This window comes from Bombyx mori, chromosome 16 (assembly GCF_030269925.1).
Source record: "Bombyx mori chromosome 16, ASM3026992v2".
In the NCBI taxonomy this organism is placed as follows: domain Eukaryota; kingdom Metazoa; phylum Arthropoda; class Insecta; order Lepidoptera; family Bombycidae; genus Bombyx; species Bombyx mori.
The window spans coordinates 1,288,157-1,304,417 of record NC_085122.1 but is presented as its reverse complement, the minus strand read 5'-3'; the positions used below and the strand labels follow the sequence as shown (position 1 = coordinate 1,304,417).

At 40.1% G+C, this 16,261-nt stretch overlaps 1 protein-coding gene across 1 annotated transcript; it reads right to left on the bottom strand.

The window, feature by feature from the left end:
• Positions 1-1,098: 1,098 nt before the first annotated feature.
• On the bottom strand, positions 1,099-15,700 carry LOC101739743 (uncharacterized). Its single transcript, XM_004928936.5, has 11 exons — positions 15,406-15,700; positions 14,006-14,142; positions 12,625-12,715; positions 12,246-12,403; positions 10,834-11,083; positions 9,639-9,793; positions 6,697-7,415; positions 6,583-6,626; positions 5,964-6,081; positions 5,041-5,175; positions 1,099-3,840 (listed from the first exon to the last, which is right to left on the bottom strand). The coding sequence occupies exons 1-11, from the start codon at positions 15,438-15,440 to the stop codon at positions 3,799-3,801; spliced, it is 1,884 nt and encodes a 627-aa protein (XP_004928993.2). The 5' UTR covers positions 15,441-15,700; the 3' UTR covers positions 1,099-3,798.
• Positions 15,701-16,261: the final 561 nt, after the last annotated feature.

Genomic DNA, 16,261 nt, shown 5'->3' with positions numbered 1-16,261 from the left:
AGATTTTAATTTTCATAGATGTTCTAGTATATAAGTTATATAAAGTGTGCAATAAAGTTTTAATTTCTTTTCTGGTATTTTCCTTCGTCTAATCGTCGATGATCAAATCAAATTAAATCAAAAAAAAATTATTCAACATAAATGAAAGTACATACTTGTTGAACGTCAAAAGAACTACCGCCAATTCACAAGAACTAGCCTCCGTCCTGAGAAGAATTGGCAAGAAACTCAGCGGGCATGTCTTTTTTTTTTTTTAATAAGAAATTATTATTTATTATTTTTTTAATATTAGTTTTTTTTTTTTAAATATGATATTTTTACAATGAGTATTATAACGTAACAATTACTACAATATTGAAATGCCCGGAGCGAGCAACTCATTCCCACTTTGTGCAATCTTCTATGCAATGTCCTCTCTATGAGTAAAGAAGCATCTACAATCGACTAAAAGGAACATAATATAGACTACACTTATTTTGTTGTAGATAGACAAGTAAGCCCACGTCCCACTATAAATGTTTATTGTGAGACCCGGCGTCGAAGTCTCATTGGTGGCAGAAAAGGAAAGATGGCGGTACCGATCCACTAACGGTGCTTTTAGGCACCCCAAGCACCGGTCATCGAACCCGTCGAAGAGCTCGGCGAGTAAATTAACCCATAGACACAGCCCACTGAGTTTCGTCACGACGACTTCTGGTATTTGCAAGTATTAAACTAACTAATATTTCAGCGGTCCGTGGTACGATGACAAAACAATTAAGGAGCACATCTTAAAGAATTTCAATGTGCGTCTGATATGATTGCCATGCCCATTAGCAGCAGAGGTAATTAGTATTAAGAGATATAAGTACCTACCCACGCTATGTACCGGAAGGCGCGGCGTGGGTAGGGCCTTCTACAAGATAGACCGACGACCTATTGAGGTTCACGGGGATCCGCTGGATGTAAGCAGATGCTTGGAGCTTGGAGTTTGGAGGCTTGAATGAGGCCTATACAGCAGTGGACGTGTGTGGGCTGATAGAATAGATATAAGCTTCGGAATAACTTCAAAATTAATTCAAAGTTATAATAATTAATTTAAAAATAAAACCAAATATAAAAGGGTTACAAAATTTTTATTTAATCTATGATCCATTATACAATTATCACATGTTACGAATACACATCAATATTAGTTTTAAAATTTTATATTGATACATTATTGTTACGTACATACTACATACATCGATAACCATGAATTCTTTAGCACAGGCGCACGAGATCATCTCAATACTTAACCGCACAAGGTGATTTATCTCTTTCTTATAACGCGAACATTAGCTGGGGATCCATGATCCGACAAATATCCGCTAGTTTGCGTCGGTATAACTCAATAGACACGCGCGTCCGGTCCGGCTTACATACCCGATCCTGTGGAAAGAATTGTAAACAGTCGACTTCGCCCTAAGCACGTCATTACGGATCCTCCCGATCCATTAACGGTGCTTTTAGGTACCACAAGCACCGGTCACCGTTCTCGCCGAACCCGTCGCTTGTGACGAAGGGCTCGACGAGTAAATTAACCCACAGACACAGCCCACTGAGTTTCTCGCCGGATCTTCTCAGTGGGTCGCGTTTCTGATCCGGTGGTAGATTCTGCGAAGCATTGCTCTTGCTAGGCCCAATGTTAGCAATACTCCCGGTTTGAGCCTCGAGAGCTCACCTACACGTTAAGAAGCTGAAATAGCCTCTCAAAGCTATCAGCTTAAAGTAGGTAAAAAAAAACGGTCCGGACGCGAAGTCTGCACAGTGTGCAGTGTGAACCCGCGCGAGTATTGATATCAATCGGTGATGTCTAATTGGATGTTGTCCAATAATGCTCCAATACAAAATCAGTCGTTTTACGAATAAAAACACCTACAGCTTACAATCTAAATGATATTACACAGATCTTTATGATGAAGATTCAATTTATACGCGAAATATAAATACTAGACTAAACTCACTATTTTATTTAGATTTATATAGATTTATATGATTAGAGATTTATATAGAACAGACGCTATACTTTTCAACAGTTCGCCACTGTCACATACCAAAACCAGATAATACAATATTAAATATAATAATTTTCGTAATTACCCTTGATAATTATTGCAGATGCTTGTATTGTAAAAAAGAACGTTTATTGTTTAATATTTATGTTGTCTGCGATGTCTAGCAGTCGGTACTATGGCAGGCTTAAGAAACACTTTTTATATTATTATTAACAAATCATTTACCTTTGGTCTTTTGGGCTGTGAGCCAATGTATAGTTTCTGTAAATTGAATTGCTTAGTGCGAGTTTTTTAACGTTCTCGATAGCGTAAAAGTTAGCTCATATTTGTTTGGAATGGGATCGTTTGTGTACGTTTGCCGCTAGGGGCGCTGTTCCAACTGCATACAAAGTTAGATTAACTTTTACGATATCGAAAACGTTGAGAAACTCGCACTAAACATAGAGATATTGATAAAAATGCGTTAAACACACGACAGTGACGATTTGAAATGACTAGCGGTCCACATATTTTTGTTTGAGAAAAATCATAAATTATTTGAAAAGTAGGTCTGTGATCAGCTCGAAGGTTATACCATGTTGTAATGTAAACAGGGAGTTTTATCTAAAAATCAATGTTTTTTATTCCATAAACATAAATAAATAATAATAAAATATTAAAAAAATCGTGTCCTGTAATTAACAATTGCAAAATTACAATCTTCACTGCATTATTCCGATATGCCATTACGTTTTCAACTTATTCAGACTTAAATTTTATACATTTTCAAATGCACTATACAAATGCATCATTGTCGATTTGAGAATCAAGATGGCGACGTCTTTTCGCGGTTAAATTAGCTGTCAATAAATCTAAAGTTTATTATTGTTCTCCAAAAATGTATTTGTCTTCTGGCAACAAATATTTAGTATTCAATTGCAAATTAAAATTCTCAGGAGCTAATAATTATTTCGAAAATGATTGGAATACGGAGTAGTATTTAAAAGAAAGAAAAAAAACATATACATATTTAAAAATGTAGCGAACATTTTAATTTTTAGTTGAATTAAGTAACTATTGTGTTGATAAGTCAATTAAATTTTGTAGATTATCTGTACCTCGGATCATCGGAGCGCCATAACTAGATTGAGTCAACTTCGACTTGAATAAGTTTCAAACATTATATTCAATAGATAAATAACCCAGAAAGTACCTCATTGTCGTTTGCGCCAGCGCACTCGAGGCTCACGGACGCTCAGTACTCAGAAACTATAAATTCAGATCTCTATTTTCTTTATTTATTTAAACAGTTTATCCCACGACATATTGCTAACAGTTATATAAAACTCTAGCTATGTATGATATATATTTAAAATGACTGCGAGTTCGGCACAAGGATCAACGATACTTACCCACTAAACAATTTGAGCTTCATTGAAGATAATTTATTAGGCGAATGAAAGAAACTAGTTCGTCCTTTTCGCTCGCGTGACCTCGTCGCATCAGCCGAGAAAGACGGGTGAAGGTTCTGTATAAGGAACTTAACCTTCAGCCCATTAAGAACAAAATTTACAATTTGAATTTTTTTTTCACACTTTTGAAGACTGCTGTTATAAGAGGTTTTTTTTCTACTAAAAATAATAAGTTTGAAGCGTCTTCAAGTTTAGTACGAACTAAGTATGTGCTTGGCGACTGTACACAGCCAGAGCGGGGCGGTTCGAAGGACAAACATTGACCATAGACAAGGGAAGACTAGAAGTATACACAGTACATTGCGCGGTGACTAGTCCGGGTACATGAGGTCGGCGTCGCGGCCGCAGCGCTCCTGGAAACATCAATACATTGTTTTAAATTTAACTAGCGCCCCGCCTTCGCTTCGCTTCGGAAACTGTAATTAATTATTGATTTGTCCACTATTTAATGGATGTTATTATACATATAAACCTTCCTCTTCAATCACTCTATCTATTAAAAAAATCGCATCAAAATCCATTGCGTAGTTTTAAAGATTCAAGCATACATAGGGGCAGAGGAAGCGACTTTGTTTTATACTAGGTATGTAGTGATTAGTGGCTTAATATCGATCGACCCGACCGTGCCGGTGCTGGAGACCCGGAGGCATATTGTTCTAATAAAATACTACATACCTATTATTTTTTAACGTTTTCGATAGCGTCAAAGTTAACTATGTTTGCTTACTATTGCCGCTAGGGGCGCTGTCCAACTGCTTACACATCTGAGTTAACTTTTACGCTATCGAGAACGTTAAAAGGCTCGCACTAAGCACACAGCGCGAAGCAATCGTGCGACTGGACAGTTTTTAATGCATACCAGCACACGAACAGAATCCGAGACTAAGCTATAAGAAACTATACTGAGACCTTAGAACTTATATCTCAAGGTGGGTGACGCATTTACGTCGTAGATGTCTATGGGCTCCGGTAACCACTTAACACCAAGTGGGCTGTGAGCTCGTCCACCCATCTAAGCAATAAAAAAAATGTGTGTGTGTGTGTGCAAGTCACACATGGTAGAAGTGATACTTATAAAATATAAGAATAATCGCAACGGTCAAACACTCCGCAGTGCAATGGAGCAGCCTCACCCTGAGGGAACCGCCTGCATGATCACGGTATCCCCTACGCCAGGAAAGTATGAATTAGCAAGAGAAATACGAGAACGTCTATCAACTGTGTAACATCTCGTCACCGCGATTCAGGAATTCTTGATAACAAACTAAATAGAAATAAAAGTATCTCAGGGCGCTCCGAGAGCCACGACAGCGTGCACGGACGTCAACAACACACTGAACTAGTCGGGGACGCGTGGCCGTGTGGAGCGCTTCGTGATTTGTCGGCGCCGCTCGGAGACGCTTCGGCAAGCCAATCGCGGCGCACTTATTTTTTCGTTTCGTTTCATTTCGTTTCATCGAGTTTGAAATCACACTCAACGATTCTAAAGAAGTTTCACTTCAAAAACAAAAAAACTCCTGTTCCCAGTGAGGTCTTCCAGACCTTTGGGTTACCTGATGTTCGCTGATGAGGTAGACCGGCAGCGACTCCGTGCAGAACTCGCACGGGATCACGGGCTCGTCCCGGCGCGGCTCGGCTCGGACCGGCGCGCGCCGCACCAGCTGGGCCAAGTCCGGGCGGCAGCCGGTCTGTGACGTCACAACCGGATAATCAACCGATGCTTAGTGAAATCGAAGGATCTCGGAGAATGTTATTAAATTATAATTTGCGTAATTACTGGTGGTATGATGTGTTGTGAGTTGGTACCACCACTCCGCCTATTTCTGTCTTGAAGCAGTAATGCGTTTCGGTTTGAAGAGCGGGGCAGCCGTTGTAACTATACTTGAGATTTTAGAACTTATATGTCAAGGTTTGTGGTGCATTTACGTTGTAGATGTCTATTAGCTTTGGTAACTACTTAACACCAGGTGAGCTGTGAGCTCGTCTACCCATCTAAACAAAAATAAAAATAAAAAAACAGTCATCTCTTGGAATTGGTCTGATTGGTAAGACGCCCGGTGTCCGGGTGTCGCGTGATCTCGGAGTCAATGCGAACCTAACAAGTGTTCGCTAGCAACCTTCACTCTGGACAATGTTTGAGATTCCATCCTGTCTTTGCTTTGGAGGGATACAAGTGAGAATTGGACTCATGTGTCAAGATATGGGTACCGGCAATCCTGCAATGGTCTCTATGGGATGCGGTGACCACTTAACTCCCAGTGGACCGTGAGCTGCGCTGCTCATTGGAGCTTCTCAGTGTCGGAGGGCGTCGTGCTAACTCCTCCTCGCCTTGAGCAGGCCGTGACACGAACCAGCGCTCCGCCACCGGAGGGACACTTCGCACTATTGGCCGTTTAAGTTTATACCGTACTGCATTGACGGGCTCTGCTGTGGCCCAGTGGCAGCAGTCGGCCGGACACGTTGCAGCTGTACAGACCTGGTGCAGCACGAGCTGGTTCATGGGCACCGGCGCCGCGCAGAACTCGCAGGGCAGCTCCACGTCGTCCGGGGGGGACAGCGGGGGGGAGCGCGGGGGGGAGGGCGGGGCGGCGCCGCTACGGACATACAGACAGCGCACACTGAGCTCCCAGTGCCACGGCGCCGGGGGGCAGACCCCCCGAGTAGCGTGTGGCACTCTGTTAACGAGCTTTGACCTTCGATAATCCTTTGGGTACTATCTTTATTCCCTTGACACGCTGACCACTTCGGAGTTGGACGACTACTGAGGCCCGTGGACAGCACGCCGCGAGTGCCGTCCTCGCACGAGACGTGAGGCCAAAATTTTAATTGTGTTGTCCCAGGGGGTCCCGGAGGGGACATCCCGAGGGGGGCACAAGGTCGACCACTAGCTGCCGTCAACTCACTGGTGCCGTCGTTGAGGTTAAACAATAATTTAAATAACTTAGTGCAGGTTTTAAATAAAGCCATTCGAAGAGAATATCGGTAGCACAATGTGTCGCAAGTGCGCGCCGAGCTGGTTCTGTCCGCTGGCGTCCCGTTCTACGTCGCGGAGCACCCGGAGCACCCTGGGCGCGCCGGAGCCCTAGCACACTCACCCGAGGCCGGGGGGCGCGGGGGGCGCGTTGTACGGCGCCGTGACCTGAAAGTTCATTGAATTATCACTCCTCGCGACACGGGACACGTGCGATATCTCATGCGGGGGACCTTACCTCGTTCAGCTCCCTCCGCAGCTCCCTCAGAGAGGACTTGATCTCGCTCATCCTGTCCTCGCCCTTGGTCGCGTTCTCTTCGTCCCTCATGCGAAACCTCTTGAATCTCTCCATGAACTCCTCAGGTGTCATGGGCTTGAGGTCCTGGAACTCTTGCCGCCGCCGCTCCACTTCTAGCGGATCATTGCCGGTTAAATTCGTGTTTTTGATCGTTAGTGACCCGTTGGACGTTGCGCCTGGCACATAGCGGGCCGTCCCAGGTACGGGACACGAAGGACCGGCTGCGGCTGTTGGAATCGTTTGGGTCACATTCGAGACTTTGTGCGTCGCTGCTGGTACATTCGATGCGAAGCCGTTTGAGGTCGGCCCCCGCCCGCGGCCGGCGCTGAGGGGGTTAATGTTCAGTGGCGCTCCAGAGTGGCCCGCGTCGCCGGAGGGGGGCCCCGGTGTATTTCGAGACACGTTCAATTGTTTTTCTAGTCGAGGTGCTGAAGTTTGCGCGAAATTTAAATGTTTAGGACTGATGTTGTGCGAAAGAAATGAGTTCGTGTTCTTGACGCCCGGGGGCGCGCAGGGGGCGGGGGGCGCGCAGGCGGCGGGGGGCCGGGGGCGGGGGTCGCGGTTGCGGAGCTCCACGTTGTTATTCTCGCGGTTGAGCAGAGCGTCCAGGGCCCGCAACTTGTCCACCCTCGCGGCCGCGCTGGACACCGGGGGCAGCCCTGGGAACGGAGATATGCGTCAGCTGTAAAATACATTTGGTACGAATAAATAAAGTAATTAAAAAAATAAATATATATATATATATATATATATATGTCCCTTGTCCGTTGTTCTGTAACGAGACTGGTTTGATTAATTAGGTATTATTATCCTTTTTTTTTGTTGTAATTTTTATATGACGCAATTTCATAGGTAATTTCTTTCTGTAGTTTGGTCGACAAGTTAAAAATGGTGTTAATTCGACATACTACTGCTAAAATTATGTGGTTTAGCTCATTCGATTCGGAATAATGTCTAGACCATTGTGCTAAAAAATTGAATTAGCACATAAAAAATTCCAAAAGTTATTAACAATTAAACACCTTCAAAAAATAGCGTTTCGTTTATTGCTTATTGTCCGTAAACTATAAATATTTTCGAAATTTGAAAAAAAGATCCTTAAAGAGGAGGAAATTTAGTAAAAAAAAGTTCCAACTCCCGGAACTGTAGCTCCATTATTTATAATTTTAATTTAACGCTGAAAATAGCCCGCCGCGCGCCATTGTTAGGTTGCGCGCACGGCCTCGAAAGCGAGTACGTCACTAAAAAAAATTTTTTTCAAGTACTTAAAGTTAATTGAAAAATCTAAAAAAATTATTGCATAATCTAAACACTTTAAAAAATTTATTCCCGTTGGAATTTTTTATAAAAACATATTTTTCAATATTCTAGACGATTGTTAATTAAGAAAAATTTTTCCAATTTCCATCATCCTTCTAAACTAAAAAAAATGTTTAAATAATTACCTTAAAATTGTTTCGCTTCGTGGACCTCTTCTTATAAATATATTAAACAAGATTGCGTCGTCTAAGTTATGAAATTGTTAATATTTTGTTAATAATATTTTTTTTAAGTTAACAAAAACGAAAAAGCACAATTATGTTGTAAAGAAATTTTTTTTCGTTATTTATTATTATATTTTCGTTTTTATGTCAATAAAAGACATCTTTTAATTGAAAAAAATAATTTTTTTATCCATTTGTTTATAAACATTTTGTTAACAAATGGACTATTTATATATTTTTGAAAAATTTTTTTTTACAATTTTATAGAGAACTGTCAATTATGATTTTTAGAAAAAAAATATTTTTTTCAATTAAAAGATGTCTTTTATTGACATAAAAACGAAAATATAATAATAAATAACGAAAAAAATTTTCTTTACAACATAATTGTGCTTTTTCTTTTTTGTTAACTTAAAAAAATTATTATTAACAAAATATTAACAATTTCATAACTTAGACGACGCAATCTTGTTTAATATATTTATAAGAAGAGGTCCACGAAGCGAAACAATTTTAAGGTAATTATTTAAACATTTTTTTTAGTTTAGAAGGATGATGGAAATTGGAAAATTTTTTCTTAATTAACAATCGTCTAGAATATTGAAAAATATGTTTTTATAAAAAATTCCAACGGGAATAAATTTTTCAAAGTGTTTAGATTATGCAATAATTTTTTTAGATTTTTCAATTAACTTTAAGTACTTGAAAAAAATTTTTTTAAGTGACGTACTCGCTTTCGAGGCCGTGCGCGCAACCTAACAATGGCGCGCGGCGGGCTATTTTCAGCGTTAAATTAAAATTATAAATAATGGAGCTACAGTTCCGGGAGTTGGAACTTTTTTTTACTAAATTTCCTCCTTTTTAAGGATCTTTTTTTCAAATTTCGAAAATATTTATAGTTTACGGACAATAAGCAATAAACGAAACGCTATTTTTTGAAGGTGTTTAATTGTTAATAGCTTTTGGAATTTTTTATGTGCTAATTCAATTTTTTAGCACAATGGTCTAGACATTATTCCGAATCGAATGAGCTAAACCACATAATTTTAGCAGTAGTATGTCGAATTAACACCATTTTTAACTTGTCGACTAGACTACTGCTCTAATTCAGTGAATCAAAACTCATAATATCAAACTGTATAACTGAAAATTTTAAATTGTTGTATGTACGTGTATTCCTCAGCTCAGATCCAGATTGTAGTGTCGACCTGCAGATTGGCGCGAACGGCTCAGAGCCCTGCGGCGGATGCGAGGGGGGCCTTAGTACCCCACGCGTTCGCTAACGCCGGCCCCCTTACGCGGGGCGGCCATCTTTGACAGATCGCTCAGTCCTTTCTTCTATAGAGTTCAATCACCAGCCCGGTGAGTCCGGGAGTGTCCGGTAGTGAGTGCAGTTACCGGCTGCGAAGTTGATAGCGTTCTGTTCCTCCCTGTCGGCCAGCTCGCGCTGCTGGCGCTGCACCGCGCACAGGTAGGGGGGCGCGGGCGGGGGGGCGGCGCGGGCGGGGGGCGCGGGCGCGGGACGCTTCTTCACTGCCCCCCGGGATATGGAGCTGGGGACGACGACAGGGCTGCAGTTAGTAACAACGACAAAAAGCGACAGGAACGCGACAAAGGGATTTTTTTTGTATGTTGAGTGGAGATCTCACAGCTCACCTGGTGTCAAGTGGTTACCAGAACCCATAGAAATCTACAACGTAATAGCCGCCATCCACCTTGAGATATGAGTTCTAAGATCTCAGTATAGTTACAGCGGCTGCCCCGAATTTCAAACCGAAACGCATTACTGCTTCACGGCAGAAACAGGCGGGGTGGTGGTACCTACCCGTGCGAACTCACAAGAGGTCCTACCACCGGTAATTACGCAGATTATAATTTTGCGGGTTTGATTTTTATTACACGATGTTATTCCTTCACCGTGGAAGTCAATCGTGAACATTTGTTAAGTACGTATTTCATTAGAAAAATTGGTACCCGCCTGCGGGATTCAAACACCAGTGCATCGCTACACACGAAAACGTCTTATCCTTTCACGACGATTCAAAAGATCATGGTAAGATTGTTTTGGAACAATAAAAATAGGCTAAAAAGTCAAGTAACCAATGGCTGTTAGCAAATGAAAACCTGATCACCGATCACCGATTAGTGGTTTTAATAGTGATGAGCTTGACATTTACGTTCCGGTTCGAGTGCTGTGCAAGCTGCTTTTCGATAGGACAGAGGTTTGGTGCCTGGGTGTGGCGATCCCCGCGGGGACGCGCCCGCACGCTGCGTCCTTGTCTAACCAAGCGTGCGGCGCACTCACTCTCTCTCAGTCGCTCTTGTTCAGTTTAAATCAGCGGTCGGGGAACCGGGGTAAATTACTCCAAATAGGGTAAAATGAAATTTTGGGGAGTAAAAATGAAACTGTTTTCTTTTCAAAATTATCATGAGGGCTATAATATGAATATGATACTAAAAAGAAGCGATTTCGTTTTTTTTTTTTTTGTTCTTCGCCATGAGGTAATATCAACTTACACATAAATATTTTGGAGTAATAATTAAAAAGTTCCCTGACCGCTGATTTAAATAATCGTGTAACTAAGATACGTACAGATCCTTCCACACTTTATTGGTGGTCTCCACGGTAGTGTTGATCTGAGGCTGATCGTTTTTCCTCTTAAAGGGAGCCTTCGCCCCGGAGCCTCCGGGGACTGGTCCCGCGCTCTCGCAGTCCCCGGTGCCGAGATTAATATTCTTCACGTAGTTGTCGAATATGGAGACCCGCGCGGCGCCGTTGGCGGGACCCGCGCTCGGCCTGGTGCTGGGCAATCTGGGCAACAGCCTTGAGGCAGGGGGAGGGTCTGTGGACACAGTGGACATGCCAGAAACACTCCGACCGATACGATGTTACGATGGTATATAGGTATAAGCAAACTATTAAAGAACATCTGTGCAATAAATCTTACTATAAAGTCAATGATTATCTAGAAGATTGCACAAAGAGTTGCTCGCTCCGGACATTTCAATATTGCAATAATTGTTACGTTATAATAACTCTTGTAAAAATGAATATTAAAAAACAAATCTGATATTTAAAAAAAAAGACATGCCTGCTGAGTTTCTTGACAGTTCTTCTCAGGACGGAGGCTAGTTTTTGTGAATTGGCGGTAGTTCTTTTTGACGTTCAACAAGTATGTACTTTCATTTATCTTGAATATTTTTTTTTTAATTTGATTTGATTTGATTTGATGATGATGCGATGTTAGAACTTATATCTCAAGATGGGTGGCGCATTTACGTTGTAAATGTCTATGTTCTCCAGTGACCACTTAACACCAGGTGGGCTGTGAGCTCGTCCACCAACCCATCCAAGCAATAAAAAAATATATGGTAAACTTATATTCCACATTAATGTTAGCATTATTTTATAAAAGTCATCAAAACTCCATCCATCTTTTGCTGACAAATTACAGATAATTCTTGCATATATTAATATAGCACATAGTTATAGTGGAATGGTATGTTTGAGCCCAAACAAAATGGTACCACCGTTTTATTACTTTTACCAACTTCTGCAGCGAAACAATCCTATTGAAACTTCAAACTCACGATTCAAAATGCCAACACCCGCATTCAAATTAATGTAAGTTAAATTAATGCAATGTCTATATGCTTCAATAATCACTTTACACTGGCTAGGCCGTGAACTCATATCCATCAGAAATCATTCTTCACTGAACTAAAATTCAATTTTTTTTTTATTTCCTTGATGGGTAGACGAGCTCACAGCCCACCTGGTGTTATGTGGTTACTGGAGTCCATAAACGTCTACAACGTAAATGCGCCACTCACCTTGAGATATAAGTTCTAAGGTCTCAAGTATAGTTACAGCGTCTGCCCCACCCTTCAAACCGAAACGCATTACTGCTTCACGGCAGAAATAGGCAGGGTGGTGGTACCTACCCGCGCGAACTCACAAGAGGTCCTACCACCAGTAAACTAGTATCGGTTGTGGTTCCTCACCGTCGTCGAGTCTGATGAAGCCATGGTTGGAGTCCAGGTGCAGCTGCCTGTATTTGATCATGACCCACTCCCTGCAGTCGGGACACTGCTCGGTGCGGACGCCGCAGTAGTTCTCGTGGGGCGGCAGCTCGCGACGAGGCAACTCCAACTCACAAAACCTACGTCAACAATTCCAAAATTGTTTTATTCTCAATCTCATGGTTTCTTATCAATAAATTGAAATATATATAATAATAATATATTTTTAATATATTTTACACTTACATTAAACATAACAAGACTGAAGACTGTGGTAAGTAATGCAATCAAAATCAGCTGACTTACATGAAGATTCTAAAACTTTGAGAAGCATTAACTTTGCACGCTTATTGTTATTCACCTGCATGTTTTGATGGTTTGAGCACACGAGTCTCTGATGTGGTCTTCCAAGTCCGTTCCGCAGACACTATCCCCACACTGCTTACACGGAACTGAAACATAGTTTTGCCTTCATCAAACTATGTGAAGTTATTGCAATATTCATTAATATATGGCAGTGGCTGACAATGTGCTTAGTGCGAGTATTTTAACGTTCTCCATAGGGTAAATGTTAGCTCATATTTGTATGAAATGGGATCGTCTACCTACGTTTGCCGCCAGGGGCGCTGTTCCAACTGCATACAAAGTTAGATTAACATTCACCCTATAGAGATCGTTAAAAAACTCGCACTAAGCACACTGACGACTAAATCTTGGTACTGACTTTTATTACGCACAATTTCTGAATAATAATATTCGTGGGAGGTAATTTCATATGCTTGGTGGAAGATCTTACTTTTGTTGATTCCCACAAATGTTTGATTTACTTCATAATTAATGGCTACAGAACAGAGTTAAGGGGATTGGTAAATCAGTATACGAGGTCATTTGGACAGTTAACCGAGAAATATAACTGATGGGGACAGAAACTTTAAGAAAGTTGTCGTGGCCTACAGGATAAAGATGTCCGGTGCATTCGTATGTAGCGATGCACCGGTGTTTGAATCCCGCAGGCGGATACCAATTGTTCTAATGAAATACGTACTTCACAAATGTTTACGATTGACTTCGACTTTGAAGGAATAACATCGTGTAATAAAGATGTAATCCCCAAAATTATAGTTTGTGTAATTACTGGTGGTAGGACGTTTTGTGAGTCCGCACGGTTACATACCACTACCCTGCCTATTTCTGCCGTGAAGCAGTAATTCGTTTCGGTTTAAAGGGTGTGGCAGCCGTGATACTGAACTTGAGGCCTTAGAACTCATGTCTCAAAGTGAGTGGCGGCATTTACATTGCAGAAGTCTATGGGCTCCAGTAACCACTTAACACCAGGTGGGCCGTGAGCTCGTCCAACCTAAGCAATAAATAAAAAAATTATGAGAAATTTTGTTCATAAAATGTCCACTACTGATTTTTTGTTGCTCCTACTCCTAACACTTTCTGATCCTCAGTCCAGAATTCTCATTTCGTCACATTCTAGCCCTTAACACAACCTGGTATAAATAAAATTATCACATATTGAGAACCCATACCAATAGATACTAATGTTTCATTATGGAACCATGTATATCCGTCTAGTGGAAATGAGAATGCATTGATATTATGGTCTCAACGTATGTTTTATGAAAGATGGACTCATATATTTGGTATTTGTCTCTATTTTCCATAAATCAATAGAGAGAAATGAGACCAGGTATAAAAAGACTAAAATAGAAAGATTTATTAAATATAAACCGTACGCTGTTTATGTAGTTCATCATGATGCTTCTGCAGATCAGCTAATGGTACAGGCTCCTTGCACACAGGACAGACTCCTATGTTCCGAGCACAGTGTACTGAATGTATCGTGAAGTTTGTACTCGGAATTTCACGTTTACTAAAACAAATCAAAGAAATTGATGGGTTATTATTTTGTGTTCATGTCTCTCATTTTCAAAACATTATTAAGCTTTTTTTTATTGCCGTATAGGCAGACGAGCATACGGCCCACCTGATGGTGAGTGGTTACCGTCGCTCATGGACATCATGTCATAGCGCTCGGGAAACATCGCGGAGGGGAGCTCATTCCATAGCCGGATGTTACGTGGCAAAAAAGATCTCTGGAAACGCACTGTGGATGAACGTAGTGGGTCCAGGTAGTATGGATGAACTCTACTCCGGTGGCAGGCGGTGCGAAGGTAAAAGCGAGATGTCGGTATCATCTCGAACAATTCGTCAGAGCACTCCTCATGGAACATACGGAACATGGAGCATATACACTCAACAATACTTCTCAATATTGAGATCTACTTATTCTACTTAGTCTATTTATTTAGTCTCAAAATAAAATGTATGTTTAGTATGGTATTAATGTTAGTATTCTGTTATTATTTTGTTGTATGTCACATTTTGTCTAATGCACTATTTCCCCAGTGATTTTTGAGTACACAATACCAAAAATAAAATACAAAAAATAAAAAATAACAATTTTTTTTAATTAAACTCATTCTTAGCTCCTGAAAACAAATGACTTCCCTAATAAAAGAATATTTCATGTAATAAAAATCAAATATGCAAAAAAAAAATTTTTTCTCAAAGTGGATGGTGGAATTCACACTGTGATTGATGTCTATAAGATCCAGCAGCCAGTTAATATCAGACTTTATTTATCGCTATACAAATATTTTCCGTTGATGTAACAAAACTGAAACCCATTTTCTAGTTCTGATCAATTTTGTTTCAAATAACAATTTTGACCTTTTTTCACAACACTGTGACTATTGTAGTTTGTGTAATTCATAATAAATTTGTAATTGCGTCGAATAGTATGTAATAAAATTGAAAACAAATATTCAAAATAAATATGGTAGGTTTTTTTCGCATTCAAATGTTCTCCAATTCTGATGTCCATGTCAAATAAAGAAAGAGGGTATTTGGCAGAGAATAAATAGATTCAAACAATCTCTCTAAATTTGAATTAAGAAAATCGCAATTAATTTAATTGTGCAATTATTTTCAAGAGAGGTAAACAGCCGAAGCTCGCAAAGTAAGCGCATGAAGTTCGTGTTCCAAATTATTCTATAAATAAACCGCTAACGCATGTAAGCGAAAATAGAACATAATCTTAAGACGGAGTACACATTTTTCATTGTATACTCACCAATTCGGACATAATTTAGTTTGTTCTTCGTCCATTTCGTGAATGTGAATTTTTCAAATAAATTTTAAAAATTGTTAATATTTTATTTACTTTAAATAATAATTTAATATCGTCTCGAAATAACACTTCAGCTCAAAATTGTAAAATGAAAAATAACTATATTTGTAATGTTTTTTGGATACGTTTTTCTGTTATCAATCGCCGACGAACATGATTTTTATATTTTCTAAAAACTACTTTAGTCAGTGATTTCCGAATTACAAAATACAGCTGTCAAAAAGTCAAAACACTGCGCGAATCAGTGTTGCCAGAATGAATTTCCTTGCATAATAGGCTTATTACACTTGGCTGAGTTCAGACGACTGAATCAGTCGCTTCTGGAATCAGTCAAGTGTAATAGCATTAAGTAAGTTAGTCTACTGGATTCAGCAGCAAGGATGGTTTCTGACTGACTGAATCATTTAGAAGTCTAATTAGAAACGCATTTAAGAAGATGTAATCGCATTTAGTTACTGAATGCTTTCATTCAGTCGTCCCATAGCTCTCAGTGCGGACGTTTTATTTTGTTTTTTGCTTCCGAATAAAAAGTATTAATGTGCTAGACATTTATAAATAGCCCGACATGTTTCAGGGATAGTCTTTGTCACCAGGGGTTGGGATATTGAAGAACTAAATTTTAAACCTTGAAACGAATTTGCAAGAAATCTTAATGTTACAACCAATCTTTCTTTTGGACTTATACTATCGTAGGATTAGATGTGTAATAAGTTAATGTAATGTATGTAATAAGTAATATGTAATAGTTATATAATAGATATATAATAGGCTATCGTAGGATAGTATCCTGCTTTTGAAT

Bases quoted from the DNA above. Each gene is read 5' to 3' on its own strand.
- LOC101739743 (XM_004928936.5), bottom strand. From the start codon at position 15,440: ATGGACGAAGAACAAACTAAATTATGTCCGAATTG. The intron at 12,404-12,624 runs GTGAATAACAAT...TTGTTGACGTAG, and splicing joins CAAACCATCAAAACATGCAG to GTTTTGTGAGTTGGAGTTGC. The intron at 6,627-6,696 runs GTAAGGTCCCCC...ATGAACTTTCAG, and splicing joins TGCGGAGGGAGCTGAACGAG to GTCACGGCGCCGTACAACGC.